Source organism: Myxocyprinus asiaticus, chromosome 14 (genome assembly GCF_019703515.2).
Source record: "Myxocyprinus asiaticus isolate MX2 ecotype Aquarium Trade chromosome 14, UBuf_Myxa_2, whole genome shotgun sequence".
Lineage (NCBI taxonomy): Eukaryota > Metazoa > Chordata > Actinopteri > Cypriniformes > Catostomidae > Myxocyprinus > Myxocyprinus asiaticus.
Genome location: NC_059357.1, coordinates 24,115,629 through 24,138,010, shown reverse-complemented (window position 1 = coordinate 24,138,010; position 22,382 = coordinate 24,115,629). Strand labels below are relative to the sequence as shown.

The 22,382-nt window shown below is 41.2% G+C and overlaps 1 protein-coding gene across 6 annotated transcripts in view; it reads left to right on the top strand.

Moving 5' to 3' along the window:
* The window catches only part of LOC127451447 (trinucleotide repeat-containing gene 6C protein-like), a 103,282-nt gene that overhangs the window by 61,472 nt on the left and 19,428 nt on the right, over positions 1 to 22,382 (top strand). For 5 of the 6 annotated variants that reach the window (XM_051716167.1, XM_051716166.1, XM_051716165.1 and 2 more), the window contains exons 5-13: positions 8,561 to 10,945; positions 11,450 to 11,644; positions 15,368 to 15,531; positions 15,626 to 15,703; positions 18,042 to 18,099; positions 18,187 to 18,335; positions 18,446 to 18,577; positions 19,681 to 19,824; positions 19,985 to 20,104. In XM_051716167.1, the coding sequence (XP_051572127.1) occupies positions 8,561 to 10,945; positions 11,450 to 11,644; positions 15,368 to 15,531; positions 15,626 to 15,703; positions 18,042 to 18,099; positions 18,187 to 18,335; positions 18,446 to 18,577; positions 19,681 to 19,824; positions 19,985 to 20,104 (3,425 nt within the window). Of the gene's footprint in view, positions 1 to 7,262; positions 7,344 to 8,560; positions 10,946 to 11,449; positions 11,645 to 15,367; positions 15,532 to 15,625; positions 15,704 to 18,041; positions 18,100 to 18,186; positions 18,336 to 18,445; positions 18,578 to 19,680; positions 19,825 to 19,984; positions 20,105 to 22,382 lie in introns of those variants that run through there. The other variant, XM_051716168.1, reaches the window with a different exon arrangement.

Sequence of the window (22,382 nt, the reverse complement as noted above, 5' to 3'; positions counted from 1 at the left end):
GTAAACCATCCCTAGTGTATACCTTATCTTGGTTGCATTTACGTTGCAGTTTTGAGGTACATTGCTCAGTGTGACCAGATGCTTGCAGGAGTGCATTACAACTCACATGCCTGCTGTTGCAGGGGAATTATCAGCTCATTATGGGCCTGTTTGCCTCAGTGAGTCCTGTGTTCTCTTACCCCAAGTCGCCACACAGATCTTAACTCTCGCACTGGTCCCAGCCTTACAAACTTTCTATGTCTCACACTTTTTTCCTGTCACACCCAAACACACTTGCATGCATCCTACCACGCCAACACTGTTATGACCAGGAAGTGGAGTTGACCAGGCTAAGAGGGCCCAGCTCAAGGAATTATAATGAGGACTTCCCCATGGACAATGACATGAGGCCCCGCTCCATCACGAAAATAACTCTCCTGCTCCACTGGCTGCTGTTGTAATGTAATGAAAGAGTTGTAATAGGCACAGTGAGTTACTGAAAGATTTTGGCAGGGGTGGCAGGTGCTAGTTTGCTTTAAGCAGCTTGTTTTGTTTTATTGGTTTACAGATAGAGAATCTGTTTGACTGAGATATTTATACTGATATTCACACTTTTCTAATTAATCAGGTGGGCAAGGAGGTGGTGGGAACCAGCTTGAACAGTCAACGTAAGTTTTAATAACATAAATTAACTTAAATCAACGCAAACACAGACACACACACACACACACACACACAGCGGCCGCATAAGGCTCTCTCTCTTGAACTGGCGACTCCGGCTCGTCTTTATCCCCCTCCCGGCTGATTAGCCCGATTCAGTCACACTCCTCCATCGCCCGACTCAGGCCGGGGAGAGACGAGGGGAGGGAAAGGGGAGAGGGAAAGAGCAAGGTAGACTGAGAGAGAAAATTCACTTGCCGGTCCCCGGAAACGCCGTTGCCTGGTCCTCAGCCACTCCTCCGCCCTCTGGCGGATGACAGCTGCCCCTCCCCTGGTGGACGGCAGCAAGTCCTCTGACCCCTGGCAGATGGAACGGCTCCAACCCCTTCCTGGCGGACAACAGCGGTTCCTCCGACTCCCAACAGACAGCAGCGCATCCCTCCTCCTTCCTGGGTTTCGGCATCAATGTAATGGGGTAAGGTGGGCAAGGTGGAGGCGGGAACCGGCTAAACAGGCAACGTAGGTTTTAATAACATAAATTAACTTAAATCAATGCAAACACAGGCACACACACAGCGGCCGCATGTGTCTTTCTCTCTCTCTAACTGGTGCCTCCGGCTCATCTTTATCCCCCTTCCAGCTGATTAGCCCAATTCAGGGCAAGGCGTGTGTCCTCACGGCCCGGCCCTGCCCTCCTCCTCATCACACAGTTCTTCAATATTGGGTCTACCGATAAGTGCTACCATTTATTCTTACACGAGAATCACAAATCAATTTAAGCTTAACAATTTAATATATAGGGCAAAATTTGCTTTCATTTATATCCAAAACAACTTTGCATAAATATAATAGCATGAAAATTATTGTATTGGTTTTTTTTTTCTCCCCTTTTCCCCCCAATTTGGAATGCCCAATTCTCAATGTGCTCTAAGTCCTCGTGGTGGCGTAGTGACTCCGGGTGGCAGAGGACAAATCTTAGTTGCCTCCACGTCTGAGACGTGGCTTGTTGAGCACGTTACCACGGAGACATAGCGTGTGTGGAGGCTTCATGCTATTCTCTGTAGCATCCACGCACAACTCACCAAGCACCCCACCGAAAGCGAAAACCACATTATAGCGACCACAAGGAGGTTACCCCATGTAACTCTACCCTCCCTAGCAGCCGGGCCAATTTGGTTACTTAGGAGACCTGGCTCGAGTCACTCAGCACACCCTGGATTCCAACTCGTAACTCCAGGGGTGGTAGTCAGCATCTTTACTCGCTGAGCTACCCAGGCCCCCAAAATTATTGTATTGTTATATTATTAACAACAGCTACTTCAACAATAGTAATAATAATAGTAAACTTAATCATAATATGTTTAAATAGAATTATTTTTATCATCATTATAATTTTGATATTAATGAATTATTTAATGTTGTAGTAATGCATGTTTTATTGGTGTATAAATTCTGTATATTGTTGTGTAATGATTATTTATTGTGTCCAAAGCAGAGATAAAATAATTATTATTAGATGCTTAAGCATAACAATTTGATTTGTGTCATATGTAAAATATAAAAATTGGTTGATTTCCATTTACAGAAAACACACACAGACACAGGGAGCAAGAAAACAGGATTTGTCATGATAGCAGCAACCCCCATTTTTATACTCCTTTTGAAAATTTACTGTTGCTTGTTCCATTCTAGTTTTCCATTCAGTCGTGCCTGTTTTTGATTAGTTAGTTGAGCACTTGTTGTCATGTGTTAGCTCTGTTTGATTCACCCCCTGCTGTTGAGTGCTGGTGGTCTCCAGGGGTTGTCTGTTTTATGACGTCATGTCCTGTGCAGGGGATGTGGGGAGGTGTGGTGTAGTACATCAAACCTGATGGTTGTTGCATAAGACCCTCATGCACATGGCCCCCCTCCTACTCCACCACCAAGCCTCTTTGCAACTGACAAACAGCACCATCAGCAAAGCCCCCTGCTCTTAGCCCAACAATACGGCTACTGTTTATTTTTACTTACAAACTCATAAACCGGGCAAAAGAATCTTAAGGCAATATGTGGTGAAGTGTTGTACTCTAAGACACTTATTGCCCCTTAGTCATAGTGACGGAAAACTGTGTGGGACTTGCACATAAGGTGTAATACACAGCTAATGCACTGGAGGATGTAACTCTCCTCTCCTTCCTTTCAATTTGAGAAAAAAGCAAGTTCTTCTGTTCATCCCCATCTGTTTGGTTCACTGCTCATTTGGGCCCAAGTGCGGAGGACCTACTGTTTTTCTAAGGATTATTAGGGCCCAAGCACTGAAAGTGCGGAGGCCCTATTGTTCTTTTAGGGATTATTATTATTAGAGCCCAAGCACTGAAATTGCGGAGGCCCTATTGTTCTTCTAAGGATTATTCTTTTTCTTCTTTTCAAGGTTTTCGGTACTTTTGGGATACTTGACATGCGTGAAAACTCTTGAAAGTTTTCACACACATCAGAGTTGTCGGCCATTAGGGCTGGGCAAAGTTGCAGGGGGGGCTCTGTAGCACCACCTAGAAGATGGGCATGTTCGGGGGGCTCTGTAGCACATCCCTTTTGAGCTACAGTCACCAAACTTTGTACACACATAGATCTCATCAAGCCGGACAACTTTCTCGCTGACAGTCATAAGCTCCGCCCAACAGGAAGTCGGACAGTTTGGATTGTTTGAAAAATGCATGCTCAGGAGTTTGAAATACTCCTAGGGATTTCATGCTACAGGTACCAAATGTTGACGATGCTAAACTGCAAACTGATTTTTGATATATCAAATGGTGTTGCCATGGTGACGCTATAAAGTGACGTCAAAAAATGGGAAAAAGGAAGTGTCTCATATCTTCTGCCTGCATCGTGTGATTTACATCAAAATTGAGCCAAATGTTTGGCCTTGCGGGCTGATCACATTGATGTGGCAATTGTGGGTCACGGTCATAGCGCCACCAACTGGCAGAAGGAAGTGTGGCACTATTAACAGGCTTTGAAATATCCCTCTTATGTTTACCTGAATTGCTTCAAATGTTTTTAGAATAATGTTAAGACAGTACAGATTTAAAATTCTGAAGGGATTCTTGATATCTTAAACATTGTTGCCATGGCAACATTAAATTTCATTATTCCTTTTTATGTATATTCACATGTTTTTGAGGTACTTGGCATGCTTGAATTTTCATGATATTTTACACACACATCAGAGTTGTTAGCCATTATGCCTGGGCAAAAATTAACACATGGGCATGGCTGGGGAGCTCTGTAGCACCACCTTTTGACAAAAGTGGTAGGGTCAATTTCTTCTATGGTCACCAAACTTGCTACATATATTGCTCTCATCAAGCCAGACAAACTTTCAAAATTACCGTCATTAGCTCCACCCAACAGAAAGTCGGCCATTTTGGATTTAATGTGCTTTTTTTTTAAATTGCAGGCCCTGAACTTTTGAATACTCCTCCTAGGGGATTCATGTGACTGGCACCAAACTTAGGCAATATTATGGCAAAACACTGAAGATGCTAAATTGTGAATGGATTTTTGATATATTGAATGATGTTGCCATGGCGATGCTATAAATTAATGGCACAAATGTGAAACAGGAAGTTCCTTGTATCTTCCTTGTGCATTGTATGATTTTGATGAAAATTCAGCTGTATGTTTGGTAATAGGGGTTGATCACATTTCTGTAGCTATTATGGGTCACGGTCATAGCGCCACCAACTGGCACTAGGAAGTAAGCAATTTTATCAGACTTTGAAATAGCCCTCTTGTGTTTACATTAATTGCTTCAGAATTCTTTAGAATGATGTCAAGGCACTGCTGTTGTAAAATTTAAAGGGATATTTGATATCTTAAATACTGTTGCCATGGCAGCACATTAATTGTTATTATTCCTTTTTTCCTGTATTTGGGTGTTTTTGAGGCACATGGCATGCTTATAATTTCATGAAATTTTGCACACACATCAGAGTTGTTGGCCTTTAGGTCTGGGCAAAAATGAACGCATGGACGTGTAGGGGGGGCTCTGTAGCACCCCCTTTAAAATGGGTGTGTAAGACGGCCTCTGTAGCACCCCCCATTTTCACCTTAAGTCACCAAAATTGGTACATATATAGTTCTCATCAAGCTGGACAACTTTAATTATTATAGTCATTAGGTCCGCCCAACAGGAAATCAGTCATTTTGGATTTTTTGAATATTGCAGTCTCTGAACTTTTAAATACTCCTCCTAGGTGATTCATGAGAATGTCACCTCATTTAGACAACATTATGCCAAGACATTGAAGATGTTAAATTGCGAATAGATTTTGACATATAGAACGGTGTTGCCATGGAGAGGCATTAAATTAATGGTGAAAAATGGGAAATAGGAAGTGTCTCCTATCTGTGTGCAATATGTGATTTAGATCAAAATTGAGATGTATGTTTGTCTTGGGGGCTAATCACATGGATTTGACTATTTTGGGTCACATTCATAGCACCACTACCTGGCAGCAGGAAGTGTGGCTCTTGCAATAGACTTTAAAATAGTCCTCTTATATGTACTCAAATTGCTTCAAAATTGTTTAGAATAATGCCAAATGCATGTCTACCTTGCATTGTTTTCTGAAAATCACCTGGTGGAAATGGACCAGTTGTGATTGGGCCCCTCATCGCTGCTTGCAGCTATATTTTTTCTTAAACTTTTAAAAACTTTAAATTGTATATTTCACAGGAAACTTAGAAATGACAAAGGAAGACTTCTAGTCAAAGTAACAAAGGACATGATCTTTCAGTGTTTCCAAGCCAGTGCTGCAGTTTTAGACAGAATTCTAAAGGCCTATATGCACATGTAGTGTCACTGCATGTGCCTTGATTGATCGGATTGCTATCCAATTTGGTAATCAGATTCTATTTACACTTGACCACATAATTTGTGTCTCCACAAACAGATATAAATCCATTAGACGATTCCCACACTGTATGCAAATATAACACAGTTCACTTGTGTTATGATAGTAATACCAGGCAGCTAAGTTTAGCTTTGATTTCATAGATCAATTTGTTTCAATATGTCTGAGAAAGTTTCTGTTTAACGCTCTATTCACATAGATGGCAATTAGTGTTTGCGTTTCACAGTTGCTACATTCATGTGTCTTATCCATGAATGTTTGATCACTTGTAGATTTTGGGGCACCTAAATTTCTGTATGCTGAAGTAGATTTGTTTGGGAGGAGTAAAGTTTACATATGTGGCCTGAACAACCTGATGCATTTACCTTTGGCTGAGTCAACACCATTTTGACACCATTATGACCTTTTTGTATGCACCTCCTGAGATAGTTTGAGTGATCGGATTGCTATCCATCATAAAATGCATATTGGAGGGCATTTTTATTTGGTCTGCATGAAGTGAGCAAGTGTAAATACCCTCTTAGTAAGGATAGGCACAGAGAAAGTAAAAGTGGTGCCACTGTGATGAATGTTTGTAGTGGTCAATATTCATAGAGCAGAAATTAAATAGTGTGTTCACCCGCAGTTTGTCCTCAGTGGAAACTCCATCTAGACCCAAATCAACCAATAACTGTTTAAGTAGTGAAAACTAAATCCAGCATTTATAAGTTCTTGTTTGGAGTTTTCACTTTAGAGTCATTTGCAGAGAAAAAGGATAATCAATAATGAGGCTTTGATTACATCATTGCATAGTTGGCTGGAAAAAAGCTGCCATTGAGTTTGAGTATAATAAAAGTCTGTTCTCCACAGACTTTGGTGTATTGTGTGTATATAGGAGGCGCTGGGATCATTTGTAAACAATGCCCTCCTTGATGCCAGGAGCTGGTGTACTTTTGCAAGTTTTCATTCTCTCTTGCTCTCTCTCTCTCTCTCTCTCTTTCTCTCCTTGATCATTATAGCACAGGCACACACTGCAGAGACATTTAGCCCTTGGCCACCTGCCCGCCTCCAAATGAGCCTCATTTGGTGCATTTATCCTGTTTTTATGCAACCATTCAAGCATTGTTTTCTTCAAAACATACCTCTGGTATGCAGAGCTACAACTGCATACAACCACTGACTGTACTTATAATATTAAAGCAATCGTTCCCTTTTAAGGTGAAATATCCCTTTAAAAGTAGAACGTATACTTAAAAAATTAGTAAGACGGAGGTGTGTGCATGTTTCTGTGTTTGGACTCTCCTTGCAGTGCAGCCTAAGCTCTGAGACCAGGTTGCTTTTGTGCATCCATTCAACGAGTTCTATTGTAAGCAGCGGTGCTAATTGCAGCCTGAATGGTCTTGGGTAAATGTTTTGTGACAGTTTGAAAGCATGAAAGAGGAGAGGCGCACACTAGAAAAGGAATCCCCCTTTTTGTTTTGTTTTCCTCCCTCCTAATGGCACAACGAAATGCTGTTGTCGTTAATCTTGAAACTCCCATGCAACCCCTTTCCCCTCCCTCGCAAGAGATTGAGAGAGTCTGCTCTCCGAATCAGGAATAGAGGTAGATATAAATAAAGCTTGGGTGAGGGAACAGAGATGAGATTCTGCTGAAGCCATGTGGGACGAATGGGGCGGTCGCTCACGTACTGAGCAGCAGTTCCTTGGCAGCATTTCAAATATGAGACTCAGAAGCCTTGCAAGCAGCAGACATATTGTAATTGGGATGGCCAGTGCTCTGCGCGCAGCCTAGAGCTTTTCTCAGGATGGTCGGGCGACATCTCTCTTCAGGTACTTTTCCACTTCTCTGCGACCCCACCCCCTTCGACCCATGCTACAGTCCTCCATACACTGATAACAGGCTTTTGCCTTGCTTTCTGCTGTACTGCTGCTGTTTTGTTTTTTTTAGTCGTAGCATTCAAATAACTGCAGATTAAATGCAAATCCCTAAAGCTATGATATTGTGAGTTAGAGATTAATGCAGTGGAGAGGTTGGCTGTGCTCATCTGATAAAATTTCTTCACCAAGACACTGTAAGATGTTGATGGCAGCTCTAAGCTTTTTTGGCTTAGGGTTATTTCAGATTTGACCAAATGGAGTCCTTTACTACGCAGTGACTCTACAGAAAGATAGTGTTTGTGTCAGAAACACACTGCCCTCTTTCTCTCATACAATTCCTTACCTGTAGTTAAAAGTGTGTTTTGTGTGGTTAGGGACAGAAAAGCCTGGTGTGCACAAGCGCTGCTGCTTTGCTCAGATCTGACACGGACTGAGCCATGCCTGCGAATGCAAAGCCACAAAAAAAAAAACCAACAGAGTTGATCCAGTGCCAGGAAGCCGTACAGCATTTGCCAACTAATTATCACAACAGGATCGTTGTATACATATGTGGGAATTTGCACCATTTTCAGTGTTGTTATCAATGTGTCTGGTTTAGAATGAGCATATTTCTTTGAAAGCGAAGTCTGCGGTTGTAATCTGTCAGACCAGCAGAGGGAGATTGTTGTGATTTGGGGAGCTAAGGCTTTTTGCATGACAGCAGTGGAAAATTATGGCTGCAGGCTAACGCATACATGTGAACCATGTAGTCACTGGTGCATTTATTTAATTTTTGAAGTTACGACCCTAGCTATCATTTTTGAAAGAACAAAATGGAAATGCATTGCACAACCTGTCTTAAAAGGAAATCATTTTTTTTTTTTTATCAAACAAATTTGTATGTATTTTGAGAACTTGCATTTGTAAGATTAAGTTCTGCATTTCAAAAGTGATTTAATATTTAATTAACTCTTAAGTCAATTTATATTCATATAAATTGAAATAACATATGGATCTCAATGTATGAATATACAGTAGAGTGATAAAAGTATTATTTCCTTGTTGTGTCAGTGTGTCTTATGTCCTCTTATAATAATTTTTTTAATCTGAAAATTAATACACATTACAGTCATAGTATTTAATTGTTCAAATTAAATCGATTCTCTCTCTCCAATCCTTTTCTTCTGTAGAGCTGCCCCCACAGAGTGGCCTGGCAGCCCAGTATGAGAATTTACCCCCCATTCACAGTGCCATTACAGCCTCTACCAACAGCTGTGGCAGCTGGGATCCACTGATTATTGACGAGAGTGATACTGAGGCGTGGCCTTCCATTTCATGCAAAGAAAGCCACGCTTCTGCAGGATGCCCCTTGGACACTGAAAGTATCAGTGGCGTTAGCAGCACAAGAAGCATGAGCATGGCCACAGGAGCTGGCCACCAAGGACATTTCTCTGCCAATCACCCCAGCAAAGCCAATGCCAGCCACTCAGGAGGTCTGCTCTCTAGTCAGGGTGGGTCCAGCAGAGGCTGGGGCTCTGGCCCATCTCCTGCCATTGGAGGGGAAGGGAAGAATGAAGTCTCCAGCACATCAATGGGAGCCAGGGGTTGGGGCTCCTCCAACTTTAACTTGAACTTAAACCCCAACGCCAACCCCTCTGCCTGGCCAGTTCTGGGACACAAAGGGAGTGGCATGGGTGGCTGCAGCTCTGGAGGAAACAACCCCCCTCCTTCTAATCTTTGTAGCCCACCGGGCGCTCTGTCCAGCCAGGGCTCTAGCAGCAGTGGCAGTATAGGTGGTGCCAATGGAAATTCTGCAGGTAGTGGCAATGGCAACACCACATGGGGTAGCATTGTGCCCAGTGACTCCTCAGAGCTACACTCCACCCCATCCACAAATGTGTCTTTCAGCTCCGAACCTCCGAACCTTAACACTGATGGACCAAATCACACTAAGCAGGAGCCCAGAAGCCCTGGCCACAGCCTGCCTAACTGGGGGGTTGGCCCTGCAGGCATGGGTTCATTTGTTCAATCTCCAGGAGGAACCTCCCAGGTCAATGGAGAGGAGGAACCTGTTTGGGGTAATGGAGATGCCAAGTCTGTTAGTGGGTCAAAAAACTCTGGTTGGGACTCAGGGAGCAGCTGGGGACAGGGAGGGGCCTCAGGCACAGCTGGCTGGGGACAAGCTGCTTCCACTGGAGACTGGGGTAAGCATTCCAACAGTGAGGCCAAAGGATGGGATTCTTCAGGCTCTCCCATCCAAGAGCAGCAGCTCAATTCCTGGGTCCGTGGGGCCAATGCTCCAGCCAGTGAGGGAAGCAGTGACAGCATGGAATGCCATTCTCACAGGAGGGACCACTCACCAAGGGATGAGGCCCCCCCAGTTCTACCTGTCCAGGACATGGATCCCAGGGTTCTGTGCAACACGGGTTGGGGACAGACACCTGTTCGCCAGCACACCGCTTGGGAGACAGAAGAAGCTGCACGCTCCAACCGCAAGAATGACATTGGAACTGAAGCCTGGGGCTCGTCCTCAAATACAGTCAGTGCAGGACCAGTGCCATCTTCTGGTAGTGCCAACCCAAACTCTAGCACTGCATCAAGACCTGACTCTGGGGGCAAGAATGATGGCCCTTGCCCCAGTACTGGACCTGCACCAGGCTGGGGTACAGCCATGCAATCACCCCAGGCTGGCTCTGGTTGGGCAGATCCAACCAGCAACAAGAAACTTTCCAGTGGTTCTGGAAGCTGGGGCAGTACCCCACCTGGAGGTCCAAGTGGCAACCTACAGAAGAGTGGTCAGACTTGGGGTTCTGAGGAGAAATCTCCTACCTGGGAAGACAGTCATTCTAAGGCCAAACCACAGGGGTGGGCTGAGGGGCCCAAACCAACTCATGGATGGGGCAACGGACCTGGTGGAGAATGTGAGTCGGGAGGAGAATGGGGTGAACCTGGAGATGGCAAGAAAAATGGCCCATCCAGCTCTTCTTGGGAGGCAGAAGGAACAGGCTGGCATGAGGGCTCCAGAGGATGGGGTAAGCCTGCCCCGGCAGTAGGAGGAAACTGGGGAGATGCACAACGCCCCAGTGTGCCACTACAAGGATGGAATAACAAGCCTCAGCAGGGCACCAATGGCAATAGTGGCAGTGCAAGCATGGGTTCTTGGGGAGGTCCTAGCACTGTGAAGCAAAGTGGCTCTGGATGGACTGGAGGAAATGGTGGAGGTGTTAAACCTGAACACACTGGAGAGCCTACTGGATGGGAGGAGCCCTCTCCACCCTCCATCCGTCGAAAGATGGAGATTGATGACGGTACCTCAGCATGGGGTGACCCAAGCACTTACAACAAGACAGTCAATCTCTGGGACAGGAATAATCCTGGGATGCAAGGCAAACCAGGCCCTGGCAATGCCAACAATGTACCCAACAACCATCATCATAACCCCCACCATAATCAGCCTCCCATACAGACTCACAACCATGGAGGGCCAAACTCAAACAATAACCACATTTCCCCAGATAATGCTGGCCCACATCTAACAGGGCCGACACACACTAGAACAGCCCCCATGAATCCAGGTAAGAAAACTACAGGCTGTTATTTAACAAAACACAAACTTTCATTTTCTGTCACTTACCTTTAACAAGTTCAAATGTGAAGTGTCATGGAGGATTAGATTATAGTTTGGACAATTATTGCAAGACTAATAGCTGTGTATCATAAAGAACAGATCTAAATGTAAATTTTCCATTGGATCATTCAACTTCAGAACATGGATTACATCCTATCTTTGAGAGTAGCTCAACACAGTGTTTAAGTGTGTAATTAGAGTTGGGCCGCCATCTGTGCAGAGGATCACTGAGCCTCAGCAGGATGCTTGGAACAGACATAGTGCCCTCTGCTGTCAGTGTGTAGTTTTGCACTCCCTCTTCCAAAGCTCTATTTTTAACATGGCACCTGTGTCAAAAATCAGTCAGACATTTCATATTGCTGCATAGTATTCCACTTTAGGAATCCTAGATGATAACATAGGTAACTTTATTTTGTGCCCTTGTCCTGAGATTTGCAGTATTTCTCTGCAGGATGGGGGGAGATGACAAATGTCCATTCGAAACCTGAGCCCTCATGGGGGGAGACAGCCACCCCTGCTGCAAGTGTGGACAATGGCACTTCAGCATGGGGCAAACCCCAAGGTGGATGTGGAGGCTGGGGTGATAATGGTCCTGAGGTCTATGGTCGAGGCAACGGACCTCCTGGATCTGCCCCCTGCAAACCTGGTTAGTTTCAGGAATTACATTTTTATAGCCCCAATTCTATTCATTTATTTTATCACTTTAAATATCTGCTATAATGATTCATAAAATGTGCTTGGATTTCTTATAAACCCTATAAAACTCATATGTAGTTTCTTATAAAACTATTGCTTGTATGTTGTACTGCTCATTGTTGATATTATCTATTGAAGTTGTCGCTCGATATGTCGCTCTCTAATCCCATAAAACAGAAAATTACTGTTTTTTATTAATTTACATGGCTTTAGCAAAATGAAAATACCATGTGCTTACATTTCCCTGAAATATATATATATATATTTATAGTCAGAAGTTTACATGCACCTTAGCCAAATATATTTAAACTCAGATTTTCAATTCCTTACATTTAATCGTAGAAAACATTCCCTGTCTTAGGTCAGTTAGGATCACTACTTTATTTTAAGAATGTGAAATGTCAGAATAAAAGTAGAGAGAATGATTTCAGCATTTATTTATTTCATCACATTACCAGTGGGTCAGAAGTTTACATACAATTTGTTAGTATTTGGTAGCATTGCCTTTAAATTGTTTAACTTGGGTCAAACGTTTTAGGTAGTCTTCCACAAGCTTCTCACAATAAGTTGCTGGAATTTTGGCCCATTCCTCCAGACAGAACTGGTGTAACTGAGTCAGGTTTTAGGCCTCGTTGCTCGCTCATGCTTTTTCGGTTCTGCCCACACATTTTCTATCGGATTGAGGTCAGGGCTTTGTGATGTCCACTCCAATACTTTGACTCTGTTGTCCTTAAGCCATTTTGCCACAACTTTGGAGGTATGCTTGGGGTCATTGTCCATTTGGAAGACCCATTTGCAACAGAGCTTTAACTTCATGGCTGATGTCTTGAGATGTTGCTTTATTATATCCACATAATTTTCCTTCCTCATGATGCCATCTATTTTGTGAAGTGCACCAGTCCCCCCTGCAGCAAAGCACCCCCACAACATGATGCTGCCACCCCCATGCTTCACGGTTGGGATGGTGTTCTTTGGCTTGCACGCCTCACCCTTTTTCCTCCAAACATAACAATGGTCATTATGGCCAAAAAGTTCAATTTATGTTTCATCAGACAGAGGACATTTCTCCAAAAAGTAAGTTCTTTGTCCCCATGTACACTTGCAAACGATAGTCTGGCTTTTTTATGGTGGTTTTGGAGCATTGGCTTCTTCCCAGCTTTTAAGGTTATGTCGCTATAGGACACGTTTTACTGTGAATATAGATACTTGTCTACCTGTTTCCTCCAGCATCTTCACAATGTCCTTTGCTGTTGTTCTGGGATTGATTTGCACTTTTCGCACCAAACTACGTTCATCTGTAGGAGACAGAATGCGTCTCCTTCCTGAGCAGTACGATGGCTGCTTGGTCCCATGGTGTTTATGAACGTGGTACCTTCAGGCATTTGGAAATTGCTTCCAAGGATGAACCAGACTTGTGGAAGTCCACAGTTTTTTTTCTGAGGTCTTGACTGATTTCTTTTGATTTTCCAATGATGTCAAGCGAAGAGGCACTGAGTTTGAAGGTAGGCCTTAAAATACATCCACAGGTACACCTCCAATTCAGTACACCTCCTATCAGAAGCTAATTGGCTAATTGTCTAAAGGTTTGACATCATTTTCTGGAATTTTCCAAGCTGCTTAAAGACACAGTTAACTTAGTGTATGTAAACTTCTGACCCACTGAAATTGTAATATAGTCAATTAAAAGTGAAACAATTTGTCTGTAAACAATTGTTGGAAAATTTATTTGTGTCATGCACTAAACTAAATGACTTGCCAAAACTATAGTTTGCTAATATTAAATCTGTGGAGTGGTTAAAAAATAAGTTTTAATGACTTCAACCTAAGTGTATGTAAACTTCTGACTTCAACTGTGTGTGTGTGTGTGTGTATATACATACATGTATATATATAAATATACACACATATATATATATATATATATATATATATATATATATGTGTATATTTATATATATACATGATCATATAATCAGTGACAACATAAAAACCACCTGCCTAATATTTTGTAGGTCCCCCACGTGCCACCAAAACAGCGACAACCCATTCTGAGATGCTATTCTTCTCACCACAATTGTACTGAGCGGTTATCTGAGTTATCGTAGACTTTTTCAGTTCAAAGCAGTCTGGCCATTCTCTGCTGACCTCTCTCATCAACAAGGCATTTCCATCTGCAGAACTGCCGCTCACTGGATTTTATTTGTTGTTTTTGGCACCATTCGGAGTAAATTCTAGAGACTGTTGTGCGTTAATCTCAGGAGATCAAAAATCTCAGGAGATCAGCAATTACAGAAATACTCAAACCAGCCTGTCTGGCACCAACAATCATGCCATGGTCCAAATCATTGAGATAACATTTTTTCCCCATTCTGATGGTTGATGTGAACATTAAATGAACCTCCTGACCAGTATTTGCATAATTTTATGCACTGCACTGCTGCCACAAGATTGGCTGATTAGATAATCGCATGGATGATTGTTGGTGTCAGATGGGCTGGTTTGAGTATTTCTGTAACTGCTGATCTCCTGGGATTTTCACACACAACAGTCTCTAGAATTTACTCAGAATGGTGCCAAAAACAAAAAACATCCAGTGAGCGGCAGTTCTGCAGACGGAAATGCCTTGTTGATGAGAGAGCTCAACAGAGAATGGCCAGACTGGTTCGAACTGAAAAAGTCTATGGTAACTCAGATAACCTCTCTGTACAGTTGTGGTGAGAAGAATAGCATCTCAGAATGCTATTCTGAGATGCTGGTTGGCGCAGTTTTGGTGGCACATGGGGGACCTACACAATATTAGGCAGGTGGTTTTAATGTTGTGGCTGATCAGTGTGTATATATATATATATATATATATATATATATATATATATATATATATATATATATATACATACACACACACACACACACACACACACACACACACACACACACACTACCGGTCAAAACTTTTGAAACACTTGACTGACACTTGACTGATGACCTTAAAAATCTTTTGATTTGAAGGCGTATGCTTAAATGTTTGAAATGAGTTTTGTAGACAAAAATATAATTGTGCTACCATATTAATTTATTTCATTATAAAACAAAAATTTAATTAAAAAAAAAAAAAAAGTTTTGGAAATTGATGACTTGGACCAAATAATAAAGCAGCCAATAAGTGCCCAACATAGATGGGAACTCCTTCAATACTGTTTAAAAAGCATCCCAGGGTGATACCTCAAGAAGTTGGTTGAGAAAATGTCAAGAGTACATGTCTGCAAATTCTAGGCAAAGGGTGACTACTTTGAAGATGCTAAAATATAACACAGTTTTCATTTATTTTGGATTTTGTTTAGTCACAACATAATTCCCATAGTTCCATTTATGTTATTCCATAGTTTTGATGACTTTACTATTATTCTAAAATGTGGAGAAAAAAAATATATAATAAAGAATGAGTGTTTCAAAACTTTTGACCGATAGTGTATATATTGGTCAGGTGCTAGTTATCAGACTCAGCTTTATAATGTGTAACAACAGGGCCCCCTGTTGTTGAAAAATGAACTGAGTATATGTTTGTTGTTGCAGTAATGTAATGATTTAGTTTCAGTTGCAAATATTAGTCTGTACTTCTACTATGGACACTTTCAGTAATCTACGTTTTTCTCTCTCTCTCTCTCTCTTCCAGCCCCCAAATCTATGCAAGATGGTTGGGGAGGTGGTGAGGACATGGGCCTGTCTGCGGGGCAGTGGGAGCAGGATGAGGGGGACATGTGGAACAGCACTGCATCTCAGGAGAGCAACTCCTCATGCAGCTCCTGGGGCAACCCACCCAAGAAGTGCCCACCAAAGGTATAAGAGCTACAGACACAAGGAAGCTTCATTTAGGTGTCAGTCACATTGCCTGCAACAGAATCAGCTGATCTGTCTTTGTTTTTCTCTGTAGGGAAAAGTCCCAAACAAACAGGATGATGCCTGGATTATGAATCGTCTGATCAAGCAGCTGACTGACATGGGCTTCCCGGTGAGTACTGCTGCTTATAATAAAATAGATAGTACACTTATGCATAATATTGCAATTTGGACAGATGTAGAGTATGTGTTAGATATTCATTTGATTGGATTAATAAAATTAATCATGGTTATAAATATTAATGCAAGTGGTAAAAAGATGGTGTCTACTGTGTCTGTGTGAGTTTTCGTAGGGTTTGTGTAGTTTTTAATTATTATTTTTTTCATTTAAAAAAAAAAAATTGTTTTGTCTTTGTTAGTTTTCACATGTTAGCCAGTTAGAGCTGTCGAAATTAACTCGTTAACCGCATGTGATTAATTAAAAAAGTTTAATGTGTTAATTTTTCTTAATCACGATTAACGCTTTTACCGTTAATACCGCATAAACCAGCATGAACACTTGTTGGGAGGGTGGAACCTTTGCCATTTTTCTACCCAGATTCATTGCACTGACGCACACACCACAACAGCGCTTCCCTGTCAGTAATAAAATGATGGAGAAAGGAGCTCTTAGCGCTACTATTTGATGTACAAAACAAGCCCAGATGGGACTTGTGATAGAAATCATGTATTTTCAGCCGATGTAAGGCACATTTTAATTATCACTGAAGCATGGCAAATCTTAACTATCATTCGCTTTTCCCGTGGAGTTCAAAGCGACGCTTGACGCTGGCGTTGACTCTGACTCTGACTCATGAGCACATCTTCAAGCCCTGTACACACATGCAGTGACTTTATCGCTTGATGTCGCTAGTCTCTGTACTGTGAAGTCGCTAGTGGCCAATCTTACTGCTGTTGCTCTAACGTTACGTTACTGCATGTCACAGATGATCACAGATGAGGCATTTTGCTAGTAAAGCTACGATTTCATCCTAGTTTGACAATGAATCCATTTTCTTGTCCCTAAAAATGCACATTGGGCTGTGCAGAGTGTTTTTATATGAACTGCAGCAGTGTTCATTGAATCATAACATTAATAAGACGAACGGACAATCAATGTATGAATCAAACTCACTCAGACTGCCAACAATTTATTTTTCCATGCATTATTTTTTATTATATCCATGTGTGTTGTTACAGACGAATCATATAGAATAGTGAAATCGCTCACAGAAACTTCTCCTCTGTCCAGCCTGCACTCGACTCCATTACCTTAAAGGAGACGGGTGACGTGAGCTCCTCTGACACAGTCTTCACTCCTATTGGTTGTCGCTTCCGAAAGTCGCTACTCATTTGCATGAACTTAAACTTTTCTCAGCTTTGTCGTGTCGCTCGCCACGACCACATCTAGTCACCAGAGGTCGCTCATGATGCCGGAAGTCGCCAGCCTCATTGACAGTGAATGAGTTGAGGTAGCTTTCTCGCTGGAAGTTGCTGCATGTGTGTCCAAGGCTTCACGATTGCTGTAAGAAAGCTGATAGTCACAGTCTACCGGCAGATTAATATTGTGGAGGATGAGAGTTTAAGAGATTTAATGCCCATTGCAATGAATACTAAACCTATGGGGACTAAAGCCATCTTTACACAGCAAATGTGGCACAGAAGCTGCATCTGAAGTGGCAATTAGGTGTATTTTCACAGAGCAGGAATAAATGCATTTACACAGCAGCTGCAATTGCATAATGTTATGAGATGAATATTTTAAATGTAACATTTTTAATATAGAAATATGAAATGAATGAAAATATGAATGAATACTCAACCTATGGGGACTAATTCTTTCAATAAGTCAACCTCCCAATTAGACTTTGTGAAACGTTTAATATTATTTGAGTAGGTGATATTTTAGTGCATTTCTATCTTTATATTGTGGAAGGCTTTGTTTGGAATGTTACATATTGTTTTGTTTTCTTTCCTAAGATGGAAATAAATGCATTTTGACAGGACAAAAATATATATGGTGTCAAATATAAGCATTTTCAAAATCTGCGATTAATCAGATTTAACTACAAAAAAATTAAATAAAATGCGATTCATCGCGATTTAAAAAATGATAATCGACTGACAGCCCTAATATTTACTAATAATCATTTAAATAGTTTTAGGCCATTACATTTCTCAGGGCCATCTACAGTAGTTTTAACGCATTCTAGTGACATTTTCGTGTTTGATGATGGCGGATTGTAAAGGTTTAAAATTTTTCAGTAGACTGTGCTTTTAAAACTAAAATACATTTTTGGTCATTTTCATTTTATTATAGTTTAGTTTTGGAAAATGTGTTTCAGTTTAGTTTTACTTTTTCAATTATGATAGTTTTTATTCAGTTAATAAGAATATTTTAATTTAGTTTTCATTTTAGTTTTTCGTTGATGACAATAACACTTTGTTTGTCCTTGTGTTTGCCTTTGCAGAGAGACCCTGCGGAGGAGGCTCTCAAAAGCAACAATATGAACTTGGATCAGGCCATGAGTAGGCGTCACACATGCAAAATCTTAAATTCCTTAAGAGTTACTTTACCAGAAGATTGTATTTATTCAAAAATCTATTGTTTTGTAGGCGCCCTATTGGAGAAGAAGTCCGAACTTGATAAACGGGGAATGGGAATCTCTGACTACAACAACGGCCTAGTCAATAAACCAATGGGCTGCAGGCCTTCAGTCATCTCCAAAGAATCCTCCTCAGATCGTCCCCCCTTCATGGATAAGGTATCTGTTTCTCTAAATTAAAAATCTTCTCATTCTGGTCATTGCATCTAGAAGACTTCACATTATGGTGGACTTTGTTTGTATTAGTTTTTTTGTACTTTCTTCCTTAGGATACTGGGCTAGCAGATGATGCCCAAACCTCACCGTTTATGCCTTCTCCGAGCCTGAAGCTCCCAATGGGTAATGCTGCACTCCCTGGCCATAGCCTTGGAGTTGCCATGCAAAACTTGAACAACAGACAGGTAGGCTATGTGAATCAATGTATGTTCTAAGACAGAGGCCCTGTTTCCACCTGGTATTAAGATGCATTTTCGGTGATCCGATCACATGTGTTCAACCAAGATGCATTCCTGTTTCCACGGTTATTTTATTTAAAGCCGTGATGTTAGAGGTGGTGCTTCACTGCTGTCCAGGACGCATTCAGGATGGATTATTTTTCACATGTAAACTTTGCTGTGGTCGCATGCATTTTTGACTACCTCCATATGTGGTTTCAGTTATCTGATCACAAAATGTTTTGGACCCCGTTTCCACCTGTATTAAGTGCTGACCACTTGTGATCGGATCACAAAAACACATCCCAATACCAGGTGGAAACAGGGTCAGAGAGTTCGCATCATGTAAGATTATGTAAGTTATACAGATAAGTAGGACAAGGTGAATAAACATTAACAATGTGGCTAAAACTGAATACATATTTTATGTTTCTCTTCCTTTTGACCTAAAGACTTTTGCTTAAATGTTTGAAATTATTCTTGTGTACATATATAAATTATGTATAAAACATCTTTTTTTAAACTGAAGCAGCCAACTAGTGCTCCACATACATGTCATATACACTCCTTCTGTTAACAATACTGTTTAAAAAGCATCCTAAGCACCTCTAAGTTGGTTGAGAGAGTGCCTGGAGTGTGCAGAGCTGTAATGTAGGCAAAGGTGGCTACTTTCAAGAAGCTGAAATTAAGATAGTTTTGATTGTTTGATATTTATTGGTCTCTGCATAATTTCCATAATTTCATTTGTGTTATTATATAGTTTTGATGACTTAAATACTATTATAAAATGTGGAAAATAGAAGGACTAAAAATAGAGAAAGGAGTAGGTGTGTCCAAACTTTTGACTGGTAGTTTGTATCATCTATTGCATTCTGCTGGCTAGATATCAGCATCTGTATGAGCCATTGACAATAAGGTCATCCAGTAATGTAAGGTCACTGCAGCTTCAAATTATAAGGTGTTCTGTATTTTCAATCATCATTCATTTTCTCCAAACTGAAGCCTGACAGATTGTTTTTCTCATGTCCTCATAAAGTCAGATTCAGAACGAGATTGTTGTGTTTGTGTAGATGCAGAGTGGAGTGTTTGGTAGTAGCGGAGCAGCACAAGCCCGGGCCCTGCAGCAGCAGCCTCCTCCCCAGCCGTCAGTGCCACCTCTCAACTCGTCCCAGCCTAGTCTACGCGCTCAAGTGCCTCAGTTTCTCAGCCCTCAGGTGAGTCTGCACTCACACACCTAGTGATTAAGCACCTTGCTGTGACTATTTGGTGACACATACTCATACACATACATACAAGTTTTTCACCCCCTGAGTATTTTTTTGGATTGTTGAAATTATCAGGTTTATCTCATTTGATGGTTTTGTTCACTGACAGGTTCAAGCACAGCTTTTGCAGTTTGCAGCAAAAAACATTGGTCTCAATCCTGCACTTTTAACCTCACCAATAAACCCTCAGCATATGACCCTGTTGAACCAACTTTATCAGCTGCAACTGGTAAGTGCCAGTGTTTTGTCATCTTGTTGATGCTGTCATCTGTAATTAGGTAGTTGACATGAAATATATTTGAGAAGTTGCCATGACGCTGAGTACACTTGTGGCATTAAGGGGTTGCTGCTGCTCCCATTTGCTAACTGCCATTTCACAGCAAAAATTACCAATGATTGTTTGGATGGCTGGATTGGCATATAAAAAGTAGGCTTGTCTGCCGTGTTAATATTTTCACTGCACATTGTGTCCAACAGTGTTTGAATTTGGCAATCACTGAGACGTTTTAACTGTCAAAAACCGGTATACTGATATGTACTTTTTAGGGCTGTCGATTTAACGTGTTAATTCAGCGTGATTAATTACATAAAAAATAACGTGTTAAAAAAATTAATGCAATTCATCATGTCCCCGGACTGTAATAAGAAAGATTCCTTCCATACGCAGCCTTATGATTGTCAAGCAAAATCGATTCAAGAATTTGGGTGAACTTCACAAGGAATGGACTGAGGCTGGGGTCAAGGCATCAAGAGCCACCACACACAGACATGTCAAGGAATTTGGCTACAGTTGTCGTATTCCTCTTGTTAAGCCACTCCTGAACCACAGACAACGTCAGAGGCGTCTTACCTGGGCTAAGGAGAAGAAGAACTGGACTGTTGCCCAGTGGTCCAAAGTCCTCTTTTCAGATGAGAGCAAGTTTTGTATTTCATTTGGAAACCAAGGTCCTAGAGTCTGGAGGAAGGGTGGAGAAGCTCATAGCCCAAGTTGCTTGAAGTCCAGTGTTAAGTTTCCACAGTCTGTGATGATTTGGGGTGCAATGTCATCTGCTGGTGTTGGTCCATTGTGTTTTTTGAAATCCAAAGTCACTGCACCCGTTTACCAAGAACTTTTGGAGCACTTCATGCTTCCTTCTGCTGACCAGCTTTTTAAAGATGCTGATTTCATTTTCCAGCAGGATTTGGCACCTGCCCACACTGCCAAAAGCACCAAAAAGTTGGTTAAATGACCATGGTGTTGGTGTGCTTGACTGGCCAGCAAACTCACCAGACCTGAACCCCATAGAGAATCTATGGGGTATTGTCAAGAGGAAAATGAGAAACAAGAGACCAAAAAATGCAGATGAGCTGAAGGCCACTGTCAAAGAAACCTGGGCTTCCATACCACCTCAGCAGTGCCACAAACTGATCACCTCCATGCCACGCCGAATTGAGGCAGTAATTAAAGCAAAAGGAGCCCCTACCAAGTACTGAGTACATATACAGTAAATGAACATACTTTCCAGAAGGCCAACAATTCACTAAAAATGTTTTTTTTTATTGGTCTTATGATGTATTCTAATTTTTTGAGATAGTGAATTGGTGGGTTTTTGTTAAATGTGAGCCAAAATCATCACAATTAAAAGAACCAAAGACTTAAACTACTTCAGTCTGTGTGCATTGAATTTATTTAATACACGAGTTTCACAATTTGAGTTGAATTACTGAAATAAATGAACTTTTCCACGACATTCTAATTTATTGAGATGCACCTGTAAGCAATTTAAGCATGGAGTACCACCTATTTTCTCCAGGGGGCAGTAAGTGAAACTTGCTGTAGAGGGAACGCGCAGCTTATACAGACAGAGAACAAACCACACTTACTAGTGATGGGCAATACCACTTATTTTCTTTTTGATCCGATACCAATAATTTCAAGTCCAATATCATCAATACCAATACTTCTATTAAATGTATTTTTTTATTTATTTATTTATATATTTTTTTTTTTGTGATTTCTTGGGATAAAATGGGTAATTTAAAATATAATTTTTAGCCATAATTCAAGTCATTATTATTATTATTTTACATTTGTGGACCTAAACAGAAAATTCTGTTTAAACTTCTGTTTTGTTTACCCTTGCAAAAATTAACCATCTACACCTCTACAAGGCACTGATCCCTCTTGTCTGAATGAGCCTTGTGACGGCATAAGCGCTTGTCTGCTTTTGTCTTTCAGCATGCATGTTAAGATGAGCGGAAGAATAAATAGTTCCCATCCTGCATAATATTTGCTAATTAATCCATTTTATTTCACTTTGAAGCTCATGGTTATTGTTCATGTTCATAGTAACCAAATAATAATATCCCTTGTAAAAAAAAAAATTTTTAGAATCAGTATTTTTGTGTGAGGATCAATATTTTTGATGCAACATCAGTATCGGAAGTATCGATACTTTAGGATCGATCCGCCCATCCCTAACACTTACCGAGAGCAGACAACACAAGATGAGAACACGTTCTTGCGT